Source organism: Sciurus vulgaris (genome assembly GCF_902686455.1).
Source record: "Sciurus vulgaris genome assembly, chromosome: 10".
NCBI lineage: Eukaryota > Metazoa > Chordata > Mammalia > Rodentia > Sciuridae > Sciurus > Sciurus vulgaris.
The window spans coordinates 128933094-128951121 of record NC_136470.1 but is presented as its reverse complement, the minus strand read 5'-3'; the positions used below and the strand labels follow the sequence as shown (position 1 = coordinate 128951121).

At 35.1% G+C, this 18028-nt stretch overlaps 1 protein-coding gene across 4 annotated transcripts in view; it reads left to right on the top strand.

Annotated features, from left to right (window-relative positions):
• Window positions 1-1719: 1719 nt before the first annotated feature.
• The window catches only part of ATR (ATR checkpoint kinase), a 104888-nt gene continuing 88579 nt past the window's right edge, over window positions 1720-18028 (top strand). For 2 of the 4 annotated variants that reach the window (XM_079101066.1, XM_079101067.1), the window contains exons 1-14: window positions 1720-1922; window positions 5168-5259; window positions 6224-6373; window positions 8502-9379; window positions 10320-10498; window positions 11063-11254; window positions 11743-11933; window positions 12520-12672; window positions 14079-14271; window positions 14505-14767; window positions 15785-15975; window positions 16056-16156; window positions 16584-16755; window positions 17488-17658. In XM_079101066.1, the coding sequence (XP_078957192.1) occupies window positions 1864-1922; window positions 5168-5259; window positions 6224-6373; window positions 8502-9379; window positions 10320-10498; window positions 11063-11254; window positions 11743-11933; window positions 12520-12672; window positions 14079-14271; window positions 14505-14767; window positions 15785-15975; window positions 16056-16156; window positions 16584-16755; window positions 17488-17658 (2985 nt within the window). In that variant the 5' untranslated portion in view covers window positions 1720-1863. The remainder of the gene's footprint in view (window positions 1923-5167; window positions 5260-6223; window positions 6374-8501; window positions 9380-10319; window positions 10499-11062; window positions 11255-11742; window positions 11934-12519; window positions 12673-14078; window positions 14272-14504; window positions 14768-15784; window positions 15976-16055; window positions 16157-16583; window positions 16756-17487; window positions 17659-18028) is intronic. The other 2 variants (XM_079101065.1, XM_079101068.1) reach the window with 2 other exon arrangements.

Below are 18028 nucleotides of genomic sequence, written 5' to 3'. Positions count from 1 at the left end.
ACATACATACTTCACGAAGAATTATTTTGTAGTTATATGTTTGTACATAAATGAAATGGTACTGTTAGGTGTAGCTTTGAAATTTGCTTTTTTCACTCAATATTGTTTTCAGGATTCATCTTTGTAGGCATATATATGTAGTTCATTCATTTAAACTAAGACATGATTTTCTACTGAATGGTTCTTCCACCTTAATTGACCTTTGCTGTATCTTGCAAGGTAGATATTATTCATGCTGTTTTACAGATGAAAAAACTGAAATACAGAGAAATTAAGTAACTTAACTGTGGTCATATAGTTTCTAGCAAGTCAAATGAGAACATTATATATATACTTTTCATTGCAGATGAACACAATACCTTTTTTTTTTTTTTTTATGAGGTGCTGAGAATCAAACCCAGGGCTTCACACTGCTAGGCAAGCACTCTACCACTGAGCCACAACCCCAACCCGGAAGGAGAACTTCAGCTGGGCCTGTAACCCCTAATATCATGCTCTTTGTATTGTAACATTCAATATTCATTCGACATATATTAACAGAATACCAACTATGAACCAAGCACTATTTCAGGTGCTGAGTATCTAGCAGTGAATAAAACAGACAAGATTTTGTTCTCACGGACCATATGTTCTAGAGACAATCAATAAAATAATATATACCATTTGGTTCTGAGTCCCATGAAGAAAAACAAAACAGGACAAGGGGGACAAAAAGAGCATATGCATGCTATTTTCTGCTGTTATTTCAGCAAATACAGCTGAAGGAAAAGGGGCAATATCAGAAAGGAGTTCGAGGTCAAGGCAAAGTATTCAGCAAATGCAAAGGCCCCGAGGCAGGAACATATTTCACTGTCATTCTATCACTTTTTCTTTTTCTTCCCTTTTTTGGTGGCACTGAAGTTTAAACTCAGGGCCTCACACATGCTAGGCAAGCACTCTGCCATTGATAAACCCCCAGCCCTTTAAAAAATGTTTTGATTTTGAGACAAGGTCTCACCAAGTAACCCATTTTAAAATATTTTAAATAAAATAGTTTTAAATCCCATTTTTAAATATTAAAGGTTGGTAGGATCCTTAAAGTTAGTAAGCCGAAGAGTAACTTCAATTTGGAAAAAAAAAAAAAAAAATTGCTGAAATAGAAAGGACAAGGATGGGAACACTTCTGTCCCGGTTTTGTTGTTGTTTTGCGTACTGAGGATTGTACCCAGGGGTGCTTAAACCATTGAGCCACATCCCCAGCACTTTTTAAAATATTTTATTTAGAGTCGCTAAGTGCCTGGCTAAGTTGCTGAGGCAGGCTTTGAACTCGCCGTCCTCCTGCCTCAGCCTCCTGTGCCGCTGGGATTACAGGCGTGCGCCACTGCGCCGGCGTTTGCCCTGTATTTCTCTCAAAACAAAACAAAACCTAAAACACAAGAGTGGTGGCAAAATGAGGAGCACTTAAGACGTTAGGGCGTTGTGCGGTGGAAACCTGGGCTCTAGTCTTGGCCTTCACTTGTTGAGCTGTCTCAGTTCTCACATTTGTGACGCGGGGTCTGGGCTCGTGGTCGGTTGATGCTTTCCTAGCGGCTTTAGTGCTTTGCGAAAGCTCCGCGAAAGGGGCACCTCCACAGCCGGTGAGACCCGGCCCCGCCCCGCCTGCTCGCCCCGCCCCGCCTGCTCGCCCCGCCCCCGCAGCCTGCCGGCCTCCCCCGGGTCCTAAGAAAAAGGAAATAGTGTTTATCGAGTCGGGTCCGCCGGGGCTTCCGGGAGGAGTTTTGAGCCTCGCGAGGCCCCGTCAGGTACCCCGCCATCCCATCAGAGGCTGCTGTGGAGACGCAGAACCCGCGGCGGCGTGGTGGACGAGTGGCGCGCTGGCTCAGCATGGGTGAACATGGTTTGGAGCTGGCCTCCATGATCCCGGCCCTGCGGGAGCTGGGCAGGTAGGGCCAGGCCCCGCGGCTTTGAGCCCCGCGTCCTCGTTCCGCTCCCCGCCGCGGCGCCAGTGAACTTGCTCGGCGGCGGAGTCGGGCGCTCCTGCTGCCGAGTGGCGGTTAAGAGGACGCGGGGCCGCGGTGACAGGCTCCGGAAGCGGGTCGGAGCGGAGCGACTCGCCCCGACCTGGGGTTGTGTCTCGTGCGGCTGGAGGGCAGCGTCCCGCTGATGCTTTCTGTTCCCTTCTCTTTCCTCAGGAGAGGACGGTTTCTCTTCTCTGTGGCCGCTTGAGGCATTAGCTCTTATTTTGTCCCAAAACTGCTTTGGGAGGGAAAAATCACGGCTCCTGGATTTCGGCAGGGGAGATCGGTTGCTGGAAAAGGCAGCTGATTTCCGTCTTCCAAGTGAAGTCACAGTCCATTCTGAAGATATTCGTGTTAATTGTCCAGTGCTTCATCCGTTATTTTAGATGCAAATCAGAGGGATCGGCCACAGGGTCCAAAAACCAGCGTGCACAGCCTTGCCAGAATTCGAAAATATTATTTCATTTACATATGCCTGTTTTCAGTAAATCACAAGAGTAAAATCGTGTAAACAAATTCTTGTTTTAGTTGTTTTTTTATTGTCGTTTTAATTTTTTTTTTTTTTAGTTGTAGATGCTCAATACCATTATTTTGTTTATTTCTATGTGGTGCTGAGGATGGAACCCGGTGCCTCACATGTGCCAGGCAAGCGCTGCACCACTGAGCTAAACCCGGAGCTCTGTCTTTTTTTTTATTGCTACACTGGGGCGACCCAAGAACTCTGTTTCACTGAGCGATATCCCCAGGCCTTTTTAAACAATTTTTTATTCTGAGACAGGTTCTCACTATCTCGAACTTGGGATTTTCCTCAGCCTCCCAAGTAGCAGGGATTACAGGTTTCCTGGATTTATATATAATCTGTGTCATCAACAGAATTTATGTTACCTTTCAATTATTTGTAAACATTCCAAGAGAAAGAACAGAAAAACTGACCTACAGAGAATTTCTTAATAGTTTTTAATTGCCATGACTTTTTTTTTTTTATTACAGCTACTTCAGTTAAACAAATGTATCTATTTTCATGGTATTTCCACGATATAGTATGGAGCAATGTTATTTTTATGTATTAAGAAAAAGAGTCGAAGAACCAAAGCCACAGTTAGCAAGTGTCAGAGCTAGGTTTCAGACTCAGACCATCAGGCTTTTTCTTTTCTTTCTTTTTTTTCCCCTTTTTTTTCTTATTTTCTTAGACTTTTGAAAAAAAAAAATTGAGTTGTTAGTGTTCTAATTTGTGGGCCCCTCTTCCTAAGTCAGGGATTTAATTTTGCCATGCTTGTTTCTGCTATTAGTATTTTTACTCTGAATAGTATTTCTGGGTTATCTTTCCACTCTCTTGCCTTTGAATACTGTCTGCTATATGATGAGTCCAAGTAGGTTTCTCCAAACCAGATCTGTAGAATTACAGACACACACAAAACTATGTACTTAAAGTTTCACTAGGTGTCATGTAATTAAGATTCAACATATCCAATACAAACTCTCCATGTGTCCTAACGTCCCCAACTTTTTTTTTTAATTTAATTTTTTTTTTTTTTTTTTTTTTTTTTGGTGCTGGAGAGTGAAGAAGGCATTATGCATGATAAGAACATGCTCTACCACTGAACTACATCCCCAGTCCCTGTAAAATATACATGTGTTAATTTGCTGAAATGGGGATATCCTAGAAAATGGTATCAAGTTTACTTGTTTCTCCAAACCAGAAATCTAGGAGTCAGTTATGTGTGGTACTAAGGATTGAACCCAGGGGTGCTCTACCACTTGGTTACATTCCCAGCTCTTTTTATTTTTTATTTTGAGATAGGGTCTGACTAAGTTGCCCAGGTGGGCCTCAAACTTACAGTTCTACTGCCTCAGCTTCCCAAATTGCTGGGATTACAGGTATGTGCCACTGTGTTCAGCAGGGACTCATTCTTGACTCTTCCTCCATTTGCTTTTGGGTTATATTCTTGACCCTATTTATCTTAGTTGTCTTACAAAGTAATCTTAGCTAGTCTTATGGCTTTAAAAATATCATCTGTATGCTGATAACTTCCAAATTTCTAGACTAGATATGCATCTCACAAAGAGTTTAATATCCAGAATATACTAAGAACTACAACTCAACAACCACAATAAAAAAAAAAATGCAACTTGATTAAAAATGGACAAAGGACTTAAATAAAATTTCTCCAAAGATCTAAAAACAGCCAATGGGCGTGTGTAAAAATGCTCAACATCATTAATCATTAGGGAGATGCAAATCAAAAGCACTAGGAAATACTACTTTATATGTACTATGATAACTATTACTTTAATTTTTTAAGATATTGATGGACCTTTATTTTATTCATTTATATGTGGTGCTGAGAATTGAAACTAGTGCCTCACACAAGCTAGGCAAGTGCTTCACCACTGAGCCACAACCCCAGACCTGATAACTATTATATTTTTTTAAAAAACACAATGAAAAATGTTGGTGAGAATGTGAGGAAATTGGAACCCTTGTGTATAATGATGGGTATATGATGTTATAGGGGTTCCCCCCAAAAAAAAAAAAAAAAATCAAACAGAATTACCCTATGATCTAGCACTTCCTCTTCTGGATATATACTGAAAAGAACTGAAAGCAGAGACTTGAACAGATATTTTTCTGCTCAAGTTCATAGCAGTATTATTCACAAGTGCCCGTCAACGGATGATTGGATAAGCAGAATCTGATATGTATATACAGTGAAATGTAATTCAGCCTTAAAAAGGAAGGAAATTCTAACATATGCTACAACGTGGGTGAACCTTGAAGACATGCCAAGTGAAATAAGTCAAAAAGAGATAAATATTGTGATGTTCCACTTAGATGAAGTACCTACAGTAATCAAATTCATGGAGAAAAAAAAGTGGAATGGTGGTTGCTAGGGGATAAGAAGACAAGAAAGTAGTAAATTATTATTGATTGGATATAGTTACAATTTGGGAAGTGCTAAATAGCGACATGCCGCTAGTGGCAGGTCAGGTCTAGGTTCTATAGTTTGAATCTCTGTGGTGTCATTTAGTATGTTCCTTTTAATTTTCTCTTTTTTAAGCAGAAGGATACTTCAAATGGCAACATTGAAACTAAGCATGGTTGATAAATTCAACTTTAGAGAATTTTGTGAGTCATTTTAAGGATTAAAAGCTTTTCATTTGTATTTTAGTGCCACGCCAGAGGAATATAATACAGTTGTACAGAAGCCAAGACAAATTCTATGTCAGTTCATTGATCGAATACTTACAGATGTAAATGTTGGTAAGAAAGCAGTTATTTCTTATATAAACTTAAAATAATTGTTTTTTTATTAGTAATGTAGATTTTCTGTGACTTGCTATGAGTTTCTTCTTTAATATCAGATATTACACATGAAACATTTGGCTTGGTTTGATCAGGTGACTCTTTTTTTAGCAATATCTTGTGCCAGTGGAAGAGAATATAGCAAGTGCCACAAAGAACTTTTTTGTTGTTCTTCTTTATTCTTGTGTGTGTGTGAAAAACTCTTTAAATGAGTTGCTACTTTTTGTCTATAAAAGGAAATAGAATTCTGTAAGTTGTTGAGTCAACTCTTTATTGTGGCAGTCTAAAAGATAAGTATTACCAACTGGGCAAGAAGGTGTCACATCTCTTGAATTTACTGGACTTGTTATTATAGAGTGGCATTTAGCTTCGGGTTTATAATTTTCATTCTAAATATGGTGCACACAGGTTATGATTCATGGTAAACATTTAGCCTTTCTTTTTTCAAAAAAAAATTTTTTTTTCTGAAAAATAACACAAAGGATTTTGACTCCTTGCAAGATGGGTTTTCATATGGTGCTCCATTTAGACCATTTGCCTTCTTCTCTGCTTGACCCACTTGTCATCTAAAATTCTTTCAGCATCTCCCAGATACCTGTTTCCTCTTTTCTAGATAAGTGAAGTTGCCATATTATTATACTTTGCTTGACTCCCTCCCCAGATTATGAGATTTTATTTTAATCTTCATATTTTTGCACAGTACCTGGAATGTTTTAATCCTATAATATACATTTGCTGAATGGAATGTATGATATGGTGAATGTAAGTTTTTATAAAACATTTAAAATTAGGTAAGAATGTAGTGTTTAGCTCTGACCCCTATGCTAGACATAATTCTGATCCCCAGAGTCTAGTTCCTTGACATGAAGTCTGCTGTTTAATTTTGTTATGGTTCTCTAAAATTAATCTCTTCTCGTTTTAGTTGCTCTGGAACTTGTAAAGAAAACAGACTCTCAGCCAACCTCTGTGATGTTGCTTGATTTCATCCAGCATATCATGAAATCTTCCCCGCTTATGTTTGTAAATGTGAATGGAAGCCAGTGGCAACATGAGACCAAAGGCAGTTGTATTGGTAAGTGCATTCATCTGCAATCATCTGCAGTCTGTTTTATGAACTCTACCCTTTTCTGCTCTTCTGAACTATCAAATATATATGATTGCACTTTTTATTTTTTTTTATGGTTAGGAATTGAACCCAGGGTGTTTTACCACTGATCCCAGTACCCCTCCCCCCACTTATTTTTTCGAGACCAGATCTTGCTAAGTTTCTGAGGCTGGCCAAAGCTTGCCTGAAACTTGTTCTCCTGCCTCAGCCTCCAGAGTATCTGATTATAGGTGTACAACACCGCAACTGACTATGGCTGTACATTTTTTAGTCAGTTTTGCTATAAATTGAGGAAACAAAGTGGTATTGGTTATTTTTATTTCATATAACCTTACTGTCTTTATTATCATAATGCTAGATACTTAGAAGTAATCAAAGTTGTTAATTTGCTATGAACATTTTGGCACAGTATTCTTTTTTCTGTTTATGGTAATCTTTTTCTTCTAGATCATTTCTTTTTTTTTATTTTTTTTTAGTTGTAAATGGACATAATATCTTTTTTTTTTAAATGTGTTTATTTTTATATGGTGCTGAGGATCGAACCCAGTGCCTCACACATGTGAGGCAAGCACTCTACCACAGAGCTACAGCCCCAGACCCTAGATCATTTCTTATTTTGGAGCACAGCTATGCCCATCTGTTTACTTATTGTCTGTAGTTACTACAAAGGGAACTTAGGCATTTAAGTAAAAATATTTACAATCTGGCCCTTTAAGAAAAAAACTTGCCAACACCTTTTCTATATGTTGAAGCTTTTTGCTAGGCTTAACCCTTATTACTCTACTACTACTTTTATCTCTTTATTGGTCTCCTATTAAAGAGATGCCAAGAAACTCCACCTCCCTATCATATTATGAAATATTTTAAATTTTAACAGTTCAAGACTCAACTTTAATAGTATGTCCTCCAAAAAGTTTTTTTTATTACTCCTGGCTGCCTAGGACTGACTTGGTTTCTCTTTATGTTCTCTTAGTACTAAGTGCTCTGTGTTTCTTCTGTCACAGTTGTTAAACCATTATAATCACCTATTTATTCATTCTTTTTTTTTTTTTTTTGGTACTGGGAATTGAACATAACCTTTTTATATTTTATTTCAAAACAGTCTCATTAAGTTGCTTAGGATATTGTTAAATCGCTGAGGTTGGCTTTGAACTTGTAATCCTCCTGCTTCAATCTCCTGAGCTGCTGGTATTACAGTCATGCACCACCACACCCAGCTGTCTATCCATATTCTCTGCTATAATATTTTTTAAACCGACTTTGGGTTATGAAATTAAGAAGTTTTGGCATTTAAGACAAGGTGAAATAGACTAGAGATATCATAGTACATTGTACGTAATGAGTAAGTACTGTTTAAAGTTCATGAAAGTTTTGTTTCATATATTTAAATAAAATATGTATACTGAGCCATGATATAAAATATATTTCTTAGTTGTAGTCAAAAAGTTCAAGAAACTATTGTGTAGGATTTGTGAGGACGTGACTATAACTGATTTATCCTGGTGCACCTGGGACAGAGTCACCACTCAATAATTGTGTGTGTGTGTGTGTGTACGCGCGCGTGTGCACATGCACCCATGCACTAGGAATTTAACCCAGGGCCTCAACACTAGGCAACTGCTCTGCCACTGCCACTGAACTATATACCTCTAGCCCATTACTTAATAAATGTTTTTTGCAGGAGTGATAATAGTTACTATATGTTGAACATTTATTATACTTTGGGAACTATCCTGCATATTTTACACATTATCTTATTTGATCCTCACAGCACCCTATAGCATAGATATCATTATTCTCCTTTTATAGATAATGTTACAGAGGTTCCAAAAAATGCAAAGTTAATGGAACTAGTAAGTGGCAAGCTAGGACTTTATTTGACTCAGAGTTAATATTCTGTACTTTATCTTAGACAAAAGGGTAAGAACTATCAAAGTCGATACTCAAAACTACTGTTACATTCGCATTGTGTAGGGAATATAGACTATTTCTTTGTTGAAATTTATACTTTAAAAATCAGTTGTTATGCACTTAGCAAATTAATTAATATTTCTGATATACTTACTGAATACCTTTTTGTTTGTTTATTTTAAAGAATTCAGTAATTGGATCATCACAAGACTTTTAAGGATTGCAGCAACTCCGTCCTGTCACATGTTACACAAGAAAATTTGTGAAGTTATCTGCTCATTATTATTTCTTTTTAAAAGCAAGAGTCCTACTATTTTTGGGGTACTGACAAAGGAATTACTATATCTTTTTGAAGACTTGATTTACCTCCACAGAAAAAGTGCAATAGGAGATGTTGTGGAATGGCCAGTGGTTGTTAGCCGATTTTTAAGCCAATTAGATGAACACGTGGGATATTTACAACCAGCTCCTTTGCAGTTTGTTAGCATGCAAAATTTAGAATTTATTGAAGTCACTTTATTAATGGTTCTTAATCGTATTATTGCAATTGTGTTTTTTAGAAGGCAAGAACTCTTTCTTTGGCGGATAGGTTGTGTTCTGCTGGAGTATGGTAGTCCAAAAGTTAAATCCTTAGCAATAAGCCTTGTAACTGAACTCTTTGAACTTGGAGGACTACCAGCACAACCAGCCAGTGCTTTCTTCGGCTCATTTTTGGAATTATTAAAACACCTTGTAGAAATGGATGCTGATCATTTAAAACTGTATGAAGAGCCATTATCAAAGCTTATAAAGAAACTCTTCCCTTTTGAAGCAGAAGCGTATAGAAATATTGAACCTGTCTATTTAAATATGCTGCTGGAAAAACTCTGTGTCATGTTTGAAGATGGTGTGCTTATGCAGCTCAAGTCTGATTTGCTAAAAGCAGCTTTGTGTCATTTACTGCAGTATTTTATAAAATTTGTGCCAGCTGGGTATGAATCTGCTTTACAAGTCAGGAAGGTCTATGTGGGAAATATTTGTAGAGCGCTTGTGGATGTTATTGGAGTTCAGGCAGATGTAGAGGTGAGTAATTTTTAAAGTTACTTGTACGGCATTTTGTTCACTTAAGTGTATACATATGTATAAGATATAATAATGAGAAAGTAGAATATCTTATAAAAATGTATATTGAGGACATAATAATTTTCATAGTCTAGTCTGCCTGCCTATTATGGATTTTTGCTTTGACTTCCAAAGTATTTGTTTGTTAAGTTGTTGATGAACTGCCAGTAGAGTAGAATGTTTTAAAGTGAAGGGTAAATATGTTTGCTACATTATTAATTGAAGCAGGGCTAGTTATCAACTTAATTGCAGACTTCCATCACTCAAATAGATTTTTATCTCTGACATGTTACAATCAATCACTTATCTCTGAATAATTAGTCATACCCTTTTTCCTGTTTGAAGTCAAGTAATACAATAAAATGCTCTGCTGTGTAGTAGTAACATGCTTAAGCATTTTAGTTCATATTACCTACAAATCTTGTTTGATTTGTAGTATGGAAAAACTAATTCTGTTATAGAATTTTTCTTTGTAGCATTTTGATAGGGGAAAGGATTATAGGGACAAGAATTTGTTATAAGCCTTCTAATACTATAGTACTATCATTGATCTATAGACTGTGAAACAATAAAGATTAACTTGGGTGTTTGGTTTGCCTTATAGAAACCTTATAGTTTTTTTTAAATTTATTTAAAAAAATTTTTTTAAATGTAGATGGACACAATGCCTTTATTTTGTTTGTTTATTTTTTTGTGGAGCTTGAACCCAGTGCCCAGAACCCAGAATGGAACCCAATGCCTCACATTTGCTAGGCAAGTGCTCTACCACTGAGTCACAACCCAGCCCCCCAAAATAGTTTACTTTACTTGAAAATATGTAGCTATACCTGATATATTTTTGCTGCCTATAATATAGACACATTTTCTTAGAGATAGTTTTTAAATTTTTTTTTTTTCTCAGTATTTGTTGGGCCCACTTTATGCAGCCTTGAAAATGGAAAGTATGGAAATCATTGAAGAAATACAATGCCAAACTCAACAGGAGAATCTCAGCAGTAATAGTGATGAAATATCACCCAAAAGGCGTAGACTCAGCTCATCTCTAAGCTCTTCCAAAAGAGCATGGAAACAGTCTGAAGAGTATGACCTTATTAGTTTGTATTCAGTCATTTAAATTTTATTCACTTTAAAAATCAACTTTAGTTAAGTACTTTGATTTAAATAGACAAAGAACTTCGTTCTAATGTAGTCAAAGTAATGCTTAAAATGTTTTAATAGTTTGTGGATTATTCTGTTATGAAACATTTCATGGCTAAATGTAGTTACTTTGAATGTTTTTACACGCCTATTTAATTAATATATGAAAATCTCTGAGACTATGCATCTATCAACAATTTTTCAAATGTTAAGCAAGTAAGCCTTTTTTTGGTAATTTAGCCAAAGAATTGCCTTATTTCAGCAAGCCTGAACATTGTTTTAATTAATGTTTTTAATTTATCCTAGTATTGATAAAAGTTGATATTTCATGGCATTTTTGTTTTAAATGTAGTTCATTGTTTTTGTTTTGATGCTGATAATTGAATCCAGGGTGTTGCATATGCTAAGCATATGCTATACCTCTAAATTAGATCCCCAACCCCATGTTTCATATTAGAACCAAACTTATGTTTAATATCTTTCTACTGTCATTATAATTAATTATAGAATTAAACATGTGGATATGAACAAAAAAAGCATATTATGGAATACACTGAAACAGAAAGCTGAATCCCTTCAGATTTCCCTTGAATGTAGTGATCTGAAGAATCCTGTTATTGAGACTTTAGAAGGAATCACTGTTATCTTACAACTGACTGCTCTGTGTACTGTTCACTGTTGTCATCAAAACACGAACTGGTAAAACAACTTCTTATATTTTCTGGGTGGGTTTCCTGTAATTAATTTGGATTTACTGTTTAAGGAGACCTATTAACTTGACTCATGACCTTGAGACAAACTTTTCAGTAAAGTCTATAAATTTGTTTTCTGCTGCATGCCTACTAAATGCTAGGCACTGTGCTAAGAGTGCACAGAAAGAAGAAAAGATTTACTAAACCAGTTGATAATTATGCAGGCATGTGTATTCTGTAATTTTTAAGCTGGTGATGCCACATTGAAGGATCCCTGATTAATTGCAATTCCCAAATCAGAAGTGTGATTGAAACCAACATAAATTTGTTATAAATTTAAAATAATAATAAAAATATTGACTTGTTTATTTTCTTTAAATTGGTTTTAAAGTTGTAGGTTTGTTTCATACTTTTAATTTCTTTTGTCTTTGCTATAGTACTATGTTTAACAATAACAAAATTCATCTTAATTCTCTAAAATGTACTTAACTGCAGCCATAATTTCAAGGACTGTCAACAAAAATGTGAGAAGAAATCTTCGGTACTGATAACTTGGATGTCTTTGGATTTTTACACAAAAGTAATTAAAAGCTGTAGGAATTTGTTAGAATCTATTCAGAAACCTAAGCTGGAGGAAGTCATTGATAATGTGGTGAAAATTTATGATGCTTTGATTTATATGCAAGGTGAGTACAAATAAGCAATAGATCAGAATAGCTTTGATCAGTGTAAAAATAGGCTTTCTTTCTTGCCTGAAGCCTAAATATACAAGTGTTAGGAATACCCAGATTTTCCTTGAATTTGATCAGTTAAGATTGTTAATAATTTCTGAGTTCTAACTTTATTTGTATAATATTTTGATTTGTTATTTTTTCATCAATAGAAATTTACTTATAACTTTTTTTTTTTAATTTGAGAACTTGAAGAACTCCATGATTCTCCTTCTAAAAAGTGCATAGATGACTATTTTTATAAAGTCACATTTAATTTCTTTGGCTTCACAGACCCCAGAACATCATTCATAGGGATGGAAGCATAGCTCAGTGGTAGATTGCATGCTTTGCATGCATGCACATGACCCTGGGTCTGATCCCCAGTACCACAAAACAGAGGAAAAGCATTATTCATAGCCCTTTACATTAAGAACCCCTGCTTATTGAATGTTTATTATAAATCCATTTAATGTTCCAAATGCATATATTTTTATTGAAAGAAAGCATAGTTAGATATGGTTATGGAATAAGTATAATTTATATTCTATTGTTTCTGTAGTAAAAAATTCATTTGAAGATCATATTCTGGAAGATTTATGTGGAATGCTGTCACTTCCATGGATTTATTCCCATTCTGATGATGACTCTTTAAAGTTGACTTCTTTTGCCACTAACCTTCTAACATTAAGCCAGAGGATTTCAGATAGCTGCTGTAAGTGGTCACAAAATTGTCTTATGAGTGTAGTTTGTTTTGTTTTGCTTTGTTTTAACTCATCACTATATAGAGTTTCTAACACCACTTACATTTTTTTCAATGATTAATAGAGGGGGTATATTTTTATAATTCAGAAAGGAGTTAATAGTCAAAATAACAAATGAAAGTCTGCCCTGTATATCCCATTTCTTTCCTTTCTGTAAAAAATTTGAAATAGATCCTTAACTATCTTGATCTTCATTTAAGAAACTTATGAAATATTTGAGAAATACCATACCCCCCCCCCAAAAAAAAAAATGTAGAGTAATACACCAAACTTTCTTATACCACTCTCCCACTTTAAGAATTAAAAACGAGGGGCTGAGATTGTGTAGAATACTTGCCTAGTATGTGTGAGGCACTGGGTTCGATCCTCAGCACACATAAAAACAAATAAATAAATGTTCATCAGTAACTAATAAAAATATTTTTAAAAAAGAGTGAAAAATGTTAGCTGACTGTGGTGGTATACACCTGTAATTCCAACTGGGAGACTGAGACAGGAGGATTATTTCAAGTTTGAAGCCAGACTGGGTAACTCAGCAAGATCCCATTTCAAAATAAAAAGGGCTTGGGATGTAGCTAAGTGGTGGAGTATTGCCTAGAATGTGCAAAAACCCTGGGTTCAATCCCATTATGGGGGTAAGAGGTTTTAAAAAAAAAAAAAAAAAAAAAAGTAAAAATGTTATAGATGTAATGGAAGCCCTTTGATTATCTCTCCCCAGTTTTGTTCCCTTCAGTCTTTCTTTAGAGATAACTACTGTTCTGAATTGGGTGTTTTACTTAATATTCTGATGAACATTTTATTACTTTTACTATATCTGCATTTTCCCCCAAATAATATATAGGATTTTGTTTCTTTTTGCAACTTGCATTTTGTTATTCAACATTATCTTTATGGGACTTATCTATGGTAATAAATGGAACTGGTATTTTATTTAAACTTCTGAAAAGTAGGTAACTATAGAATTACAGAAACACCATCAGTCCTCCTATTTAGGTGGGCAATCAAGTTGTTTTCAATTGTTCACAGTACGAACAAAATTTCAATGAATATTTTTATAAATGATAAAGTCCAGGCCTTTCTGTTTTAGTGTGGTCTACAGACCAGTAGCATTACCACCATCTGGGAACTCTATTCTGCTCTATTGTTCTCCAAAGATGTGCCAGTCTATACTCCTATTAGCAGAACATGAGAATTGTTCTATATCTCACTGATTCACATTGTTGGACTGTAAAATTTTGTTATCTAGAAAAATAAGAAAATTTTACCAAGATAATTATTGTGTTTATGTATTAACTCTCTGGTAGATGGTTTTCAGTTAACACTTAGAAATCTCGTTTAATAGATTCAATGTCTTCAGCTCCACAGGCACAGTCGAGATGTGTGTTTCTTCTAACTCTGTTTCCAAGAAGAATATTCCTTGAGTGGAGAACAGCAGTTTACAACTGGGCTTTGCAGAGCTCCCATGAAATAATCCGGGCTAGTTGTGTTAATGGATTTTTTATCTTACTGCAACAGAAGAATCCTTGTAACAGAATTCCCAAGATCCTTATGTATGTATTAAGATTTTAGTTTGTATCACTTGATTGGAAGTATCATAATTCTCTGCCTATATATGTAAATGTTTGTTTATTACTGAATATATAGAACAAATACCACTTTTAGTTTTGAAAATTTTTTTTTCCCCCTTCTAATCTTTGTCTTTCCAGTACTGTTACCCCGAGAGAGGCAGGTCTAACCCAAAACATTAAGCAAGATGATTTAGTACTTTTTCTTTATTCCCCAGAGATAAAGTCAAAGATGATTCTGACATTGTCAAGAAAGAATTTGCTTCTATTCTTGGTCAGCTGTTCTGTACTCTTCATGGCATGTTTTATTTGACAAGTTCTTTAATAGAACCTTTCTCTGAGTATGGACATGTGGACCTCTTCTGTAAGAGCCTGAAAGCTATTTCTCAACATGAGTGTTCATCTTCTCAACTGAAAGCTTCTGTTTGCAAGCCATTCCTTTTCCTGTTGAAAAAAAAAACACCTAGTCCAGTAAAACTTGGTGAGTGATTATGATTTACTTAATATTTTAAAATCCTACTTAAGTTCTAGTTTTCAAATCAATGACAGAATTAGTCTGAAGACTTAAAAGATTATAACAAGTTTTATGTTTGATAGACTGATCACTCAGTAAGAATTACTTATAAATGGAATGGGACTGGTATTAGATTATCACAAACTAAGAAATGTTTTTTTGATATTTAAAATGCTTTTGTGATTTGAGAGCCTAATGGGAACATACCTGACAGTTGGTATAATATTGAAAGGTTCAATATTATTTATTTTCTTCAGTGATACCAGAGACCATCTTATTATGTCCCATAAACCACCTTGAACCTTCAGAACAAAAATGAGATTACCTTGCCCAACTGAGGTCTATAGATTGTATCTTTCTGGCTACTTTCCAGGGATACTAGAATGTGACGTTTCTTGGGAGCATGAAATTCACACAAATACTAGGAAGATCCATTTGTTTAGGCAAGTTGGAATTTGTTCCCAAGTTTTCAAAGCAGTAAATGGCAGGTAGTTTTGTGGACCCCCTAAATCTTGTAATTTTAACAATAAAGATTCCCCTAAAGCAAATTGGAGCAAATTATATTCCATGCATATATGACTATGTCAAAATGAATCTCAATATTATGTGTAACTATAATGCACTAATAAAAACATTTTTAAAAATTTTTCTTAGTTCAGGGTTGTTTGAATTAGTGAAATGTGCTTTTAAGTCTGCTTGGTAACATACAAATATCTATAAAATCTAAAAATGGATTATTGTAGCTTTAAATTTTTAGAATTTATTTTAGATTTTAATCATTTATGGCATAAGTATAAAGTAATTTGAATTTATAAGTATCTTATTTTAATCCCTTACAATTCCGTGTGGCATGTATATTTGAATATTAAATGTTGCTGTATAAAGGAACTTGGGAATATTCATCAGTATGTTGCTTATTGACAATTTTTTTAGTACAGCTTTGATATTTAATGTGTCAAATTAAGTAATGTATATTCTCTCTAGCTTTCATAGACAATTTGCATCATATTTGCAAGCATCTTGATTTTAGAGAAGATGAAACAGATGTTAAAGCAGTTCTTGGAACTTTATTAAACTTAATGGAAGATCCAGACAAAGATGTTAGAGTGGCTTTTAGTGGAAATATCAGACATATATTGGAAGCCTTGGATTCTGAAGATGGATTTATAAAAGAGGTTGATATTTTTATTTTTAACATTTGGATCATAAATCTGTCTCGGACTTTTTTTTTTTAACTTTAATTTTATTTTTCTAGCTATTTGTCTTAAGAATGAAGGAAGCATATACACATGCCCAAATATCAAGAAATAATGAGTTGAAGGATACCTTGATTCTTACAACAGGGGATATTGGAAGGTATATTTGGCAGCATTTGTATCCTTTATTTATTTTGATCATTGTCTTATGTTCCTGGTATTGGGAACAGTGAGGGCTGGGGATGTAGCTCATTAGTAGAGTGCTTACCTAGCATGCATGAGGAACTGGGTTTGATCCTCAGCCCTGCAACAACAAAAAAAAGGCAATGGGAGATATGTGATGTTACTTTTTTTTTTTTTTTTAAGTTGGCAATGGACCTTTATTTTATTTACTTATTTGTTTATATGTGGTGCTGAGAATCGAACCCAGTGCCTCGCACATGCTAGGCAAGCGCTCTGCCACTGAGCCACAACCCCAGCCCATGATGTTACTTTTAAAAATGTGATTCAGCATGTATGTGTTTGTGGATTTTCAATAGCTTCAGAGACACTGATTATACATATACATGTTTTTTTTTTAATTTTAGGGCAGCCAAAGGAGATTTGGTACCTTTTGCTCTCTTGCACTTACTGCATTGTTTGTTATCCAAGTCAGCATCTATCTCTGGAGCAGCATACACAGAAATTAGAGCTCTGGTTGCAGCTAAAAGTATTAAACTGCAAAATTTTTTCAGTCAGTATAAGAAACCCATCTGTCAGGTGAGAGTCAATATTCATCTTGACTATAGGTAATAACAGACTTTCTAAGAATTTTAAAAAATAAAAGAAAGCTTGGTATGGTGATGCTCACGTGTAGTCCCAGCTGCTTAGGAGGCAGAAGTGGGAGGTTTGCTTGAGCCCAGTTTGAGTTCAGCCTGGGCAACATAGTGAGACCTCCATCTGAAGAAAAAAATAAAAAGAACATGTGTACATATTTTATTTTGCTTTCTTAAAAATATTATTTTAAAATGATGTATTTATGTTGCCATTTTATATTTTAGCATATTGGTCTGAAGACAGATTGTAAATAAGAGAGGAAAAAATCATCTTATGCTGTATTGAATTATCACACCATTATTTATCTTTAGGGGGATGCCTTTTGTAGCCTTTTTAGTGATGATAAAATTGTATGCCTTGATGTCATGGATAGCACACTTTATTTTCAGAAAAGTATATTCATCGAATGACTAAAAGGTTAGTCTATGCTGAAATATTAGTTTTACCCTATATTTGTGGTATAATCCTCTGCATGTATTCAAGTTTTTAAAGTAAGCCTTGTTACTTCATCTGTAAAAGGGAGATTATGACACAATCCCCCTCATTTAAGGTTATAGGAATTCAATGAGCCAATTCAGGCAATGTAGAACACTGATATTGCCCTTTATGTTAGATGAAAAATCATTAAAATTCTTCCTTGTGTGAAAAGTAACAATAAAATTGTTTTTGCTCTAGTTTTTGGTAGAATCTCTCCACTCCAGCCAGATGACAGCACTTCCAAGTACTCCTTGCCAGAATGCTGAGATGCGAAAACAAGATGTAGCTCACCAGAGAGAAATGGCTCTAAATACTTTATCTGAAATTGCCAATGTTTTTGACTTTCCTGACCTTAATCGTTTCCTTACAGTAAGTTACAATGTATAGTTCACTTAATTTAGTATTTTTTTAATTCAGTATTTTGTTCATTATATTGTCAACTTTTATTTTTTTCCTTTTTTTTCCCCCATTAAAATCTGGCAAATACATTGAGGAGCATATGGATCCTAGATTTTCAAGTTTACATGTTTTGTTTTTACTTTGATACAAGATTATTATCTATGAAACTTAAGTTCCTGTTGATTTTAAGTTACTGCTCTGTAGGGTTAGCTCTGCACGTTTATTCAATAAAGTAGTTGAGCTTTTATGTCTCTAGTACCGAGATTGGTTCCATTGGTAATTCAGACTAATATGATCATTTCTCCTTTTTAGGAGTTGTCGTGATAATGTACAAAACTAG